At 36.9% G+C, this 14,125-nt stretch overlaps 1 protein-coding gene across 1 annotated transcript in view; it reads left to right on the forward strand.

The window, feature by feature from the left end:
* LOC115434149 (attractin-like protein 1) overlaps positions 1-14,125 on the forward strand; it is a 765,420-nt gene that overhangs the window by 202,991 nt on the left and 548,304 nt on the right. The window contains exons 12-14 of the mRNA XM_030155899.1: positions 1,584-1,798; positions 6,755-6,873; positions 11,631-11,747. Coding sequence (XP_030011759.1) covers positions 1,584-1,798; positions 6,755-6,873; positions 11,631-11,747 — 451 coding nt within the window. The remainder of the gene's footprint in view (positions 1-1,583; positions 1,799-6,754; positions 6,874-11,630; positions 11,748-14,125) is intronic.

Genomic DNA, 14,125 nt, shown 5'->3' on the forward strand with positions numbered 1-14,125 from the left:
AACTCCCAATTTTTTAGTGCAAAAAATAACACTAAATGATGAAACTATATCTATCCAAAACAAAAAAGATGTGAATGACTGGAAAAAACTGAAATTTCTGAAGAAAAATAAGTACAATTTTATCAATATTATGCCTCAACTTATGATTACCTCCGCCAAGGAGGTTATGTTTTTGCCAGGGTTTGTTTGTCTGTTTGTTTGTTTGTCTGTCCATTAGTGTGCAACATAACTCAAAAAGTTATGGACAGATTTTGATGAAATTTTCAGGGTTTGTTGGAAATGGGATAAGGAAGAAATGATTAAATTTTGGTGGTGATCGGGGGTGGGGGGGCCCATGGGGGGGCCACTGATCAGCCTTGGCGGAGGTCTGCGCTCTCCGAGTGCTTCTAGTTGTTAAAGGATATCAGAATTTAATGTTCTTTGCAATAAATCAAAGACAAAAAAAATGGTGTTTTCATTATTTACAGGCATAATATCATATTATTTTTCTCACACTAAACCAAGAAGAACATTTGGAGTCATTATTTCTAGGTTATTATGCTATTATTTTTGAGTTTGAGGGCCTTGACTGTTAATATCTTCAGGGTAATTTTTGCATTTTGCACTTTGTAAATTCATCCCGTGGGCCAGACTGGAACCTTTGGCGGGCTGGTTTTGGCCCCTGGGCCGCATGTTTGACACCTGTGTTAGGGATGGGAATTGTTAAGAATTTAACGATTCCGATTCCCATTATCGATATTGCTTATCGATCCGATTCCTTATCGATTCTCTTATCGATTCTCATTGGGTGAGGGAATAAAAGAGTACAAACAGGTGTGTTTGCATTAACTGTCTTTTATATTTCCATCTCTGCACAGAAAATATAACATATACAGTATGTACAAATAATAACAGATGTTAACGGGCCGGTTCGGGGTTGGGGGGGTGCAGTCAAAGACGCTTTACTAATTCCTCTATCGCCACATTTCTACTACGTGGAACCGGTTCGACTCGGCTCGGCTTGTCTCCCGTTGTTGTGCACCTCATTTCCTTTCCCTTCTTACGTTCGGAAACTTGTATTTGAGGAGTTACGACGTATGTTGCCTGCACCAGAACCGGCCCGGCGTTCACCCTGCCGCTACATTCACAAGCACCGCTAAGTATCAAATATGTGACATTCCTGTAAATGATTCACATGCTGTGGACAAATGTTTGAGGATATTGGAGGGATTCCACCCTTTTGAAGATATGGAAGCTTTGCAAGTGTTCCAAGAAAGTGGACCTGGTGTCATCTTCTTAGACCGTTTCTGCCTCAACGCCATGTTGACTACGTTCTGACCAAAACAATGCAGCGTACGTGTGACGTCATCGCGCATGCACAACGAAGGCAGAATCGATAAGCAGGAAGGCAAACTGGGAACCGGTTCTCAAAAAAGAACCGGTTCTTGATTCCCATTCCTACCTGTGATGTAGATAATAAGTTATAGTTTCATGCCCTGACATTGCATTTTGATTGATTCAATATTTTTAAAGTTTTCATTGCCGAAAGTTTGATTGTAATTTTTTGTGGGACATACGGTATAATGGTTCTGCGTCCTTTTCAGCTCCATGTACATCTTCGGAGGTTTTTCGGGCCTGTTGCTGAACGACGTGTTGGCCTACACACCTCCGTCCTGCCAGGCCTTCTCTGACCCGGCCCTCTGTGCTGCAGCCGGTCCAGGCCTTCGCTGCCACTGGGTTCAAAGTGGATGTGTCCCTTGGGAAGCTGGACCACCTGACCGGGTTTCTTCCCCCGCTCCGTTCTGCCCTCCATGGCGTGGTATGCTGTACTTGGCCCCCGTCCGCCCTGCTCATTCTTTCTCATTCATCCATTTCACTCTGTCTCACAACATATTTTCACAGCGGTTTTCCCTAAATTGTACTGCACAATCACACAAGTGTTACTCCCAGAAGGTCTCATTTTCAGGAGAATAATAATGGTTCTAAAGGATTTGGCTTCTGAAGTTTGTTTTCAGACTGTAATTACAGGAACAGAAGGTCAATGCAGCCACAATTACCTCATTTTAAAGCAATTAAGATTGGTCTAAGCCCTTCTTCTCTGCCCTTTGTCTCTGCCAGATGCAGAGTTTTTCCAGGTATGCTGCTTGAGGCAGCTCACTGCATGTTTGAACAGACAGTAATTATGATCACAGTTGTACTGTCTTTTTTAAGCAGAGCAAGATAGTGCACAGCTAACAGTGCTTTCCTGCCTACCTTGTTTGGTGCAGATTTTTCAGACTTTCTTGTTGAATCCAAAACTTCCTACAAATGACGGCTCGCATCTGACATCTGGAACGTGGTTTAAATTTGCATAAAAGTGAACCGCTGTCCAGTTCGTTTACAGTGAGAAAACTGTTTTTTGGATGGTTCAGACTTAAAGTGTGCACGTTTAGCATTGGTAACAAACAAACATAGGACAAAAACAAATGGAAGAAGTAAAAAACTGGCCACAGTAGCATCTAGAGCAGGGGTGTCAAACATACGGCCCATGGGTCACAACCGGCCCCCCACAGGGTCCAGTCCAGCCCGTGGAATGAAAATGTGAAATGCAAAAATTACACTGACGATTATAACAATCATTTTGGTTCAGGGGCCACATACACCCCAATTTGATCTCAAAATCACATGTTCGCTCTTACAAAATGTCCTTTCACAAAAAATGTGAATAACCTGAACAAATGTGACCAACTGGAAACTGGAAACGGAAAGAAAAATAACTGGAATTTTAACCCATAAAGACCCAAACAGACAGTGGCAGCCAAAACCATCTACTGATCTGAAATGTTTAATAACTTCTGAACTAACTACACCTATTAATATGTTGAAAAAACTGGTGTGAAATACTTTTCATGGTCATCAGATATGACCTATTTGGATGTTCAGGGGCTCTGTAGTTACCATGGAAACCCCTCTACAGCCTTGCCATCCTCTACAGCATTGATTCACCAGTAAAACCCATAGAGTTGGATCAGTGACAGTGGATGGACACACTGGGTTTATGTTCATTTAATTATATATTTTATGGAAAAAGTTCCTTTTTCTTCAGTTTTCTGTGTTTTTGATATAATAACCTTCAACTGTAAACTGAACTTTTATGAACATTTACATGATTAGTAAATTAAATATAGGAAAATGCCTGATTTTCACTGACAAAACACAAAATACAGATGATAATATTATAATAGATGGTGATACATCACTTAAAAAAAGTTAAATAGACAGAAAAATTATTTTGGAAAGTGCCACAAAAGTAGCTCTGAGTCTTTATGGGTTAACAATATCATTTCTATTTCTAATTATTTTACGATTTTGAAGATCCACTGTGATCTGTAATACAAATGTGTAAATATTGAGGCATAATATTGTTAAATCACACTTATTTTTCTCGAGAAGTTTTAGGTCATTTACGTCATTCACATTTTTTTAAAGAACAGTTTGCAGATGTAAACATTTTCAGAATGTAACTACTTTTTTCACACTAAAACACAGAGAAAAGTTTGTAGTTGTCATTATTTATAGGTTCTTATGTTAATATTTTGCTGGTCTGGCCCACTTGAAATCATATTGGGCTGTTTGTGGCCCCTGAACTAAAACGAGTTTTACCCCCCTGATGTAGAGAGAGTCATATGGTCTGAATAAATCCAAAGTTAGCTGGAAAACAAACAAACAAACCTGAAATTATAGTGACGATGATTTGAATCTATTCATCCATGTTTCTCCTTCCAAGAAGAAACATGTCCTTGTCAGATGGACTACACACCAACTGGCCCATCTATAAACCAAACAATGTCAACTACAGGGAGAAGGAGCTCATACCCATGAAGATGGCAGGGTGTGGGTACATGGTGAAAGGTTGTTTAGGTCACTCCCAAAATTACAGTGTGAAATCTATACAGTGCATTAAAAGTAGGAACTTTAATTCTGTTTGACTTAAAGGACAGTCTTCATATCTACAGTATCTGCAACTGAGCTACATTTCAACACTGAGCAATGTAAGGAAAAAAAAAACATAGTAGATGTACACTGGAGTGAATGATATATATCAAACAAGCTTCAAATGTTTGTTTACTGTCTTAATAATGGATTGGATTTATATAACGCTTTTCTAGACACCCAAATCACTTTACATTATTGACTCATTATTCATTTGCTCTCACATTCACACTCTGGTGGTGGTAAACTACATTTGTAGCCACAGCTGCCCTGGGGCAGACTGACAGAAGCGTGGCTGACAATATGCGCCGACAGCCCCTCTGACCACCACCAAACATTCATACACCAGTGTGGGTGGCACTGGAGGCAGGGAGGGTGAAGTGTCTTGCCCAAGGACACCAGGGACAGACTAGGACAGAGCGGGATTCAAACCGCCAACCCTTCGGTTATTGGACGACCTGCTCTACCACCTGAGCCACAGCCACCTCTTACTCATACCAAAAATGATAACGCCTTATCTTATCTTATCTTATCTTATCTTATCTTATCTTATCTTATCTTATCTTATCTTATCTTCTTTTTTTTTTAAACATATATCTTTATTGAATTTTTAACACATTATATATCTGTTCTAAAATGACTTGGTAACAGTGTGAGGGTCTCCCCTGAGCATAAACCTTCAACCCCCCCCTCCCTGATCACCTCTGAATTTTGAAACGGCAATGAAAATAAATAACAAAATAATAATTGACAGACATTATAACTAATAGTGACTTGAATACCTGTCAGCATTTTCGTATGACTGATACATAATCAAACATCATTTAAAAATAATAACAAAATCCAAAAAAAAAAACAAAAAAAAACCCGTTATCTTATCTTATCTTATCTTATCTTATCTTATCTTATCTTATCTCTAACAAAGTTATAATACATGTTCATTCCCATGGCATGCTAATGTCACCTGCATGCTGATAGTATACACATAAAAACTTTATATGTGTTATTTTGTTGTTTAAATAGCTATAATTCTCACCCAAACATAATAATCAGTTTACTTAATTAATATGCACGGCAGACTATTTTCAGACACATGCCCCCCTCATGACTCCTTTTCAGAAGGATAATAATTGTTCTCTCTACTCCAAATCCAGAAATTGCAACACTTGTTCAACCATAAATGACTGCTTTTTTCTTTTTTTTAAATAACCATTTTACTGTATTTAATTAACCTAATTCCAAGCAAGTAAATAGGTAGATTTTTTTTTACACAGCTGCAGCTAAAGTTTCCAGTGAAATATGCAAACTGAGGTATTTCAGTGAGTTGGGGAGTAATGGTTTAATGCAGGGATGTCCAAACTTTTTTTTAAAGAGGGCCAGATCTGATAATGTGGAGATTGCCAGGGGCCAGTGGTCCCTTTGGACATTTTTTAAACCGTAAAAATTACATATAAATGCGCTGTTCTACAATAATTTTATTTTCATTGTCACAATATCATTTTTTTAAATGGCAATGTAACCAAATCTGAGCCACTCAGGTGTGAACAAAAAAAAAAAACAAACAATTCTGCCTTCCTTTCACATCTGGAGTCAGATAACATGGAACAAACTGTGTGGAGTATCTTAAACTTCCAAGAAGTTGATAAAAATCTTAACCCCACATTCATTTTAAACATGACTTATATGAATAATCATTACTCATATATTACTCAGTAATGCAAAGTCTGTTAACATTTAAGATGAAAACATATGACTCTTACTCTTGTCTTTCACAAAATCATTCAGAAAGTAATATTTTGTGTCACATCTACAAGTACATAACACCAGCAGTTATAGGCAACTAACCTGGCAACTTGGTAGCCTGCCTTGGTGGTGAATTCATTGAACTCCCAGGTTCACATGAAGAGTCACTGTTGTAAGTTTAAAGCAGTTTGAATTTGCTTCACTTTTTCGGAGCGCTCACTCCCTGCTAGCTTGTCGTATGCGTTAGCATGTTTTGTCTGCTAGTGTCTCTTTACATTGAATTCTTAAACAAAGCAACAGTCTCTTGACAAATTAGGCAAACACAATCGCCTCGATTTTCAGTGAAAAAAAAACTGTAATTCCCATCTCTCCTGGAAGTGGCGGCCCTCACTGTCAACTTTCCTTTTTTTATTTACAGGGGCCATGGTTAGAAATTAGCGAAAAGGGTTCACGGCGAGATCACAGAGCCTGATAGAGTTAGAGTGGTGCTGCCACCATGAGGTGAAAGGAGAAACTGCATTTTGAACCTTTTATGATTCATTTTCTCAGTTCAACAGTCCAAGCGGGCCATAAATAATACATTCTAAAACCGAAGCTGTGGGCCGTATAAAATCTGACTGTGGGCCGTGATTGGCCCCCGGGCCGGACTTTGGACATGCCTGGTTTAATGTCTGTCACTGACATGTTCATTTCTCTGTGATCCCTTGTCAGATACTATGATGTTTTAGTCTTTAGTTTAGTGCATGTAATGAAATCAGTCCTTAGTGTGCAGTTGAATAATATTGTGAATACTGCAGAAGTTACCATAGTTCCTTAAGGTTGAATGCCGTTTATTATGTTTTTTGCTGCAAAACAAAATTGCTTAAGTCATTTTTGTCCAAATTGTGATATCTGTGTAACTTTACTCTCCTAAACGCTGCTGCTTCAGGTTGCATCATTGGTTATGTCCTGAAAAATATATGTCTTCGGTAGTTATGCTATGAGGCTAACGATGTGTTGCATTGTCTATACCTTGTGCTTACGGTTGTTTTGTGTGTGTTTTTTTTTTTTTTTGTGACAGAGAGTACAGATGAGGACTGTTTTCGGTTCTCAGACTGTGCGAGCTGCACTTCCAACACTCTGGGCTGTCAGTGGTGTGAGGACAGGAAGTGTATCTCTGCCTCCAGCAACTGTACTGTGGTGAGTCTCCATCAGTGTGGGGTGTAATATGAGAAGTAGAAAAGTCCTAATAATGATCCAAACAGGATGCAGTGTTTATCACAACCTTCAATATATAGTCTAGGGAAAGGTAAAGTATGTAACATTTTCATAAAAACTTTGTCGATTAAGTAGAGAACAATAATCCAGGGTTCTTGCTAGGATTTTTTCACAGCATAGGGGCAGGTGCTGTGTACGAGTTTTGTAGGGGGGTCCGGGGGCATCCTCTACTGGAAAATTTTGGAATTTTTTTTTTTTTTTCAAATTTTTATTGAGAAACATTGAGAAAAGTTCAATATACATTTAAATTACATTGTGGTCACATAACAAGTATGTGACCGATGACCAAACTTTCCATTCTCAACATTTCAGATTTTCTTTTTTTTTTTGTTAAACAAAACAATTGAACAATGAACAATGGATGCATTGTTACATAAAAAAAACATATACAAAAGACCAAGAGACTTTGACCTCCTCTCTCTAAAGAAAAATAAATAAGTAAATAAATAAAATAAGAAAAGTAGAATTAATTAATTACACAAAAAACAAAACAATTCCAGATACTTTGTCATTATATTGTCATTTCTGGTACATTTAGGGTTCCAACAGATTGTGTTTGGTAAGTGTAAACAAAAGATATCCACTTTGACCATAGATCTGAAAATTTGTTCATTTGTAATCGAAGGGAGAAGGTTAGTCTTTCCATCTGGTAAATTTCATTCACAATATCTACCCATTTTTCCAGACTAGGTGGTTCAGGTTGGAGCCAGCGCCTGGTCACAGCCTTTTTGCCAGCAGTTATTAAAATTCTATACAAGTAGGCATTGTTCACTAAAAATTCAGTCTTTCCCATAATTAAGGTGGCAAATTTAAAAGGTAAGGTAACATTAAGTATATATTCTATATTTTTGTGTATATCCTTCCAAAAGAAAATTTTGGAATTTATAACTCTCTGAAACACTATTTCCTGCATTTTGAGGGTCAAATTTTGGGGAATGAAGCCAAGTTTTTGTCTTTTTGTCGCACGCACGGGCTAAATTTTAGATATAATTTGATCGGTCCATTTAAATAAGACAAACTGATTGAAGTCTCATTGTCAGCCAATGAGCATAAGGCAAGTGATGTTGCCGGGCGGGTGTCAGACAATACCGAGGCACACAAAGGGGTGTTGATTACACTGGTCTACAAGGAAAATGCTTCCAGAATAAAAGTAATGAAATTTTACCACATGAGAGTCACTGATAAAGAAAAATCAAGTAAAAAATGCTGGTTAGCTAAACTTTCCAAGATACAGCCTTGGGTCAAAATGTGAAATTCAAGAATTAACGATAGAATGGGTTTGACTCAAAAGGAATATTTGTCTCAGAGCTACAAGATCTACTTCAAAACACCGTCTGCACATTAGAATACATTCACTTTACAAGTTCTATTTAGTGGAAGATTTATAAAACTATTATATAAATGTACATAAACCAATATATATATGTAATAACACTTCATCATATGCCTTGAAAACATCAGCAAACCGGCACTTTTGTCATCTATTTTCCAATTAATCTTATTAAAATACGTAACATTTAGCACATTTAATCTCTGAAGCAAATCATTTCTAAAAAATTGTAGACCAGTGTTATATTGTTCTCATTTCCTGTCTGCAGCGCTTTACACCAAGACAAAGGAATATATTTTTTCAAATTCAAATCTCGTTATCATTACACTGGACGATCACACACACACACACACACACACACACACAAAAAACCCCACCGCTGCACTGGTTGAAAGACAGCATGGCGGGTCAAATCTCAGCGTTGGGGCCCCCCAGGGACAGCATCAGGGGCCTCGACGTTCAATGATGCTAGCGAGAACCCTGATAATCCTTCTTGATCATCACCTATGACCCACTGCAGGCATGTCGGGGAGTGTTTACCTGTGTTTACCTGTGTTTCTGGTGTGTTCTGGACATTTCTGGACATCTACCAACACCATGCAGGGTGTACAGATGGAGCTCTAAGACAACATAGGAACTCCAGTTAGAGTTACTCCAAATTTCTTCTGTCTCCACTCTGCCTCATTCCCTGTCAGACAACACCCAGGGATGAACTAACACCAATACAGAGCTTGACACAAGCCAAAAATAGGAGTGAAATACATACTTCTTTCTGCAGCTCTTTCCTCTGAGTCCAGATCGAAAGACTAAATGGAAATATAAATGACTTGACATCATTATTTGCAGTTAAGGAAAAATTAAGCCACTTTTCCAAGCTTTTGTGACTAGACATTGAATATAGCAGTAGCATTGTCTGATAAGACCTGTGATTAGACAAAATCTGGGCGTATTTTGGGGTAAATTTTTAATATCTTGACAACGTAAACAAGGTGTTGAAATTTGCATGTATACTCAGACCACTTCAGTTACAAAATGCTGAAGAGAATCCTGGAATTTGTATCCACTGATGAAAAACTATCAAGAACTGCAACTTAAAACAGAGATGAACATGTGCCCTTCAGATGTGTTCAATCAGAATCTTTTGCAGTGTTGTGCGAAGGTTTGTAAATGTTTACACAGTTATGTCAGACATGAATATTTTCACAAACTCTCCTGATGGAGTTCATTTATTATTATTTTTATTTTCCAGGTGTTTCCGAGGTACACTGAGGCACAATTCTCTGTATTTTATAAGTTTCATTGACTTTTATTGACATTTACATCGAATAGAATAGAATAGAATAGAATAGAATAGAATAGATCTTTATTGTCACTATCATGTTTATGTTTATGTTTATGCATTTGGCAGACGCTTTTTTCCAAAGCAACTTACAGGGGAAAACCAATCAAATCACTCAATCAATCAAATTTTAGTTATATAGCGCCAGATCACAACAAAAAAGTTATCTCATGACACTTTATATATAAAGTTGGTCAAAACCAGACTCTAAGCCAATTTACAGAAACCCAACAGAATCATAGGAACAATGAGAATCAGTTAGCAGTTCTGTTCTGTTTAGCTGCAAAACATTTAGTGCAAAAAAGACTGTATAAAAATATCGCACAAAATAATAAAGAAAAATGTAGGCATGTGGAAAAAGGTAAAGAATAAAATCTTAACCCATAAAAACCCAGTGCTACTTATGTGGTAGTTCCGAAATTGTTTTTTTTTCCTCTGTATTCAACTTTTCTTAACTGATTTATCACCATTTATTTTTATATTTTCCTCTGTGTTTTGCATTTTTACAGTAAAAATCAGTCATTTTCCTATATTTAATTCACTGATCACGCACAGGGTGGGGAAGCAAAATTTACAATGAACATTTAGTTGTTTTTTCTCACCAGGTACTACGTCAATTGTTTTGAAACCAAACATATATTGATGTCATAATCATACCTAACACTATTATCCATACCTTTTCAGAAACTTTTGCCCATATGAGTAATCAGGAAAGCAAACGTCAAAGAGTGTGTGATTTGCTGAATGCACTCGTCACACCAAAGGAGATTTCAAAAATAGTTGGAGTGTCCATAAAGACTGTTTATAATGGAAAGAAGAGAATGACTATGAGCAAAACTATTACGAGAAAGTCTGGAAGATACTATTAAAGAAGAATGGGAGAAGTTGTCACCCGAATATTTGAGGAACACTTGCGCAAGTTTCAGGATGCGTGTGAAGGCAGTTATTGAGAAAGAAGGAGGACACATAGAATAAAAACATTTTCTATTATGTCAGTTTTCTTGTGGCAAATAAATTGTCATGACTTTCAATAAACTAATTGGTCATACACTGTCTTTCAATCCCTGCCTCAAAATATTGTAAATTTTGCTTCCCCACCCTGTAGATGTTCATAAAAGCTCAGATAATAGTTGATTACATTTTTTTAAAAATATTTTTTTTATATTTTAAATTATATCAGAAACAGAGAAAACGGGACAAAAAGTGACTTTTATTAATAACTTAAACATAAACCAAGTGTAAACTAAAACATTGACCAAGTGTCTTTATCCCCTTTCATTTATCAAATTCCATGGGTTTTACTGGTGAATCAATGTTGTAGAAGATAACGGTGTTTCCACGGTAACTACAGGGCCTCTGAACGTCCAAATGGGTCATGTCTGATGACCATGAAAAGATGACAATCAATTATTTACATGTATTGATAGGATAAGTGGATCAACAGGTATTAAACAGTTTAGATCAGTAGGTGGTTTGGGTCGCCAGCGGCTGTTTGGCTCTTTATGGGTTAAATCTACCTATGCTACTAAAGTACAAGTAAAACTACTGAAATATACAGAAGCTAACTCTGTAACTCTATGCTACAGATGAGACGAGACATTTAAGCAAAGTGTCAGTTTGTGTCACTTTGAAAACTTTGGGCTGTAACTGTAGGTGCTCTATATTAAACACTCCTGCATCATTTTTTCCTAATTTTCTAAAACATCACACACTCTGTTGTTTGTTCAAGAGGGCAATTGATTGGTGCAGCAAAAAAAATGTTGCATATATTACCTTCAACTTGTGCCTCTGGTATCTTTAATTATCTCACACAGACTAAAAGTTAATATAAAAGGATAAAATACCCTCAAGGTGCAGCTGAAGTTGTGTGTAATATGTGCTCTTTTGCTCATTGTGTTCTCTTTGTCTCTTTCTCTTTCTATGTTATTACTGCTGACCCTACGTTTCTTGTCTGCATGATGCTTTTGTGTGTGTGTGTGTGTGTGTAAATGGATGTGTGTGTGACGGTAGCTGACTCTGGAGCTGGCCCAGCAGCATGGCGGCGCTCTGTCTCTGTCTCCACCTCCATCCATGTTGTCTGAGCATCAGCTGAGCTTGTGGAAACACGGAGCCAGAAGGAGGGGACATGTGTGTATTATTTGACATTTGACTCTTCTTGTTAGGCTACAGGTCTGGTTTCATTGGGCTGAGGTCAGCCTTCAGGACAAGCCCTCAGGTTATATTTAAATGAGCGAAATCTGAATCCGGAGTCATTGAAAATAGTTCAGTTTTTAATGCTTTTCCTTCCTCATGTCATTGACCTTAAAAATGTTAAAGACAACCATGACGCAGAGAGAATTCAGTGCAAGTATTAAACTACTCTACACCAGTAAAATTAGAGAAAATCCACACGTTTTCTATAGTTTTAATGCATTAGTTCATCTGTGACACAACCAGGGTCTTAATGTAAAGATCGCTTCCGGACAGGTTATCACACACACTGAAAATACTCAACTTTGAGAAGTAATCTGCCTCTGATATGCTTTTTCCACCAAAAAGTTGAGTGATCTTATGCTAAGTTTTGTTCAAGTGACATCTCCTCCTCCATCATTTAAAAGTGATTAAATATTAACCGCTGGAAGCCAACTCTAAATGTTTTTTTGACTCACCGGCCAGTAGGCCATGAACTGTTGTGAAAGCGCTGTGTCCGTCGTTGTTGCTGCCGTCTTTGTAGTTGTCTTCATCTTCATTTTCGTCTTCATGTTTGTCTTCATCTTTATTATCGTCTTTGTCGTTGTCTTCGTCACTGTTTTTGTCATCGTCGTCTTCGTAAGCAATTTTCCACAATCATCTTCTCGGACAAAACTACTGGTCGCATTCATTTCAAATTTTATATGTAGCTTCCTCTGGACAATGTTGACATAGCTTTGTGAAATTTAGATTTTTTTTTTTTTAATTTTTGACAAATTTTTGGAAATATTACAAATGTGCCTTTACCTATAATGGTCCATATTTTGATGGCTTGTAGCAAGGAAATAGTTGCAGATATTCCTCCACATTGAGCACTGATAGGAAGTCATTTATGGACTTTCATTTGATTAGTTGAGTTCTCCTCCAGTGAAAGTACCACCCACTTCTATTGGGAGATTGATCTCCTGTATCAAGACCACAGGACTCTAAAACAGCAGCAGAACCTGACAAATTCTAGCTGTTATTGATTCTTAAACATGCTGGTGAGATACAGAGACATTGATCCTATTTGTTTTAAAGGCACAAGCACTACAAGTTTTTACTTCACACATGTAAAAATTAGGGATGTCCAATATTGGCTTTTTTTCCAAAAACCAATACGCCGATATTGTCCAACGCTTAATTTCCGATTCCGATATCTACCGATACCGCTGCCGATATATGTGGGATATTAAACTAATTTTAGGTAACATCACATATCTCCTGTCATGGAATTAACACATCATGCCTAATTTTACTGTGATGCCCCATTGGATGCATTCTCAAATGCAACAAGGCTTTCAAAATGTAAACACTGTCTGTGCAAAGAATACATACTTCAACTTAAGTTGTGGAAAAAATGCCATATTTATTTATTTTCTCTCCCTCCCTCCATGAGTCTATTACAGTGTGGCAACTCTACTGTACAATTTTGAAAACTGCACATTTCTTTCAGCTACAAACAATGCTTCATTTACACGTCAGTAAATGCCGGTGAAATCAAGGCATTATTTTATCGGTTTTAATGATAGGCAAAAAAAACTATAACGATATTCACTGATATTACATTTTTATGCCAATATCGGGCCGATAATATCAGTGGGCCGATATTATCGGACATCCCTAGTAAAAATCACACACTAGATCAGTTTTGGTTCCAAAATATTTGTGATGGCACAGATCCTGCTCTTAGTTACACACCTTAAACTGAAAGCCGTATGAACATGTACAAATACAACACTGCTCAACATTAGGGGTGTGTATTGGCAAGAATCTGGCGATATGATACAAATCACAATACAAGGATCATGATACGATATATCACAATATATCATGATACTGTTAAAAATGTAAATTTTTTTGTTTGTTTCTTTTTTAAAAATTATTATTTCCTGGAAGAGTTGAATTACACTAGAAACATGCACAAATACTAAACACATTTTTATTTGATCTCAACAGAATCTAATGCTGTATCACAAAATTTCTTGTGTTAAAACTTAAATTATGTTTTACAGACATTACAGATTAAGATCCTACTCAAATATTCGTATGCTGTTAGTTCATAACGAACATCATAACATTATTTTTGTGCAATCCCACCAAAGGAAATAACATCTGCCTCTCAGACAGTAAAAAGTGCTTTTAGGATGCTTCAAATAACCATTATTTAATAAAACAGTATTAAATAATAATAAATGAGATATAAACAATAAAGAAAACAAAAAAACAAAAATGAACCTCCACCATATATGTATTTGAATAAATACCTAAAAATATCGATACAGTATTTTTTAATA

Source organism: Sphaeramia orbicularis, chromosome 15 (assembly GCF_902148855.1).
Source record: "Sphaeramia orbicularis chromosome 15, fSphaOr1.1, whole genome shotgun sequence".
In the NCBI taxonomy this organism is placed as follows: Eukaryota; Metazoa; Chordata; class Actinopteri; order Kurtiformes; family Apogonidae; genus Sphaeramia; species Sphaeramia orbicularis.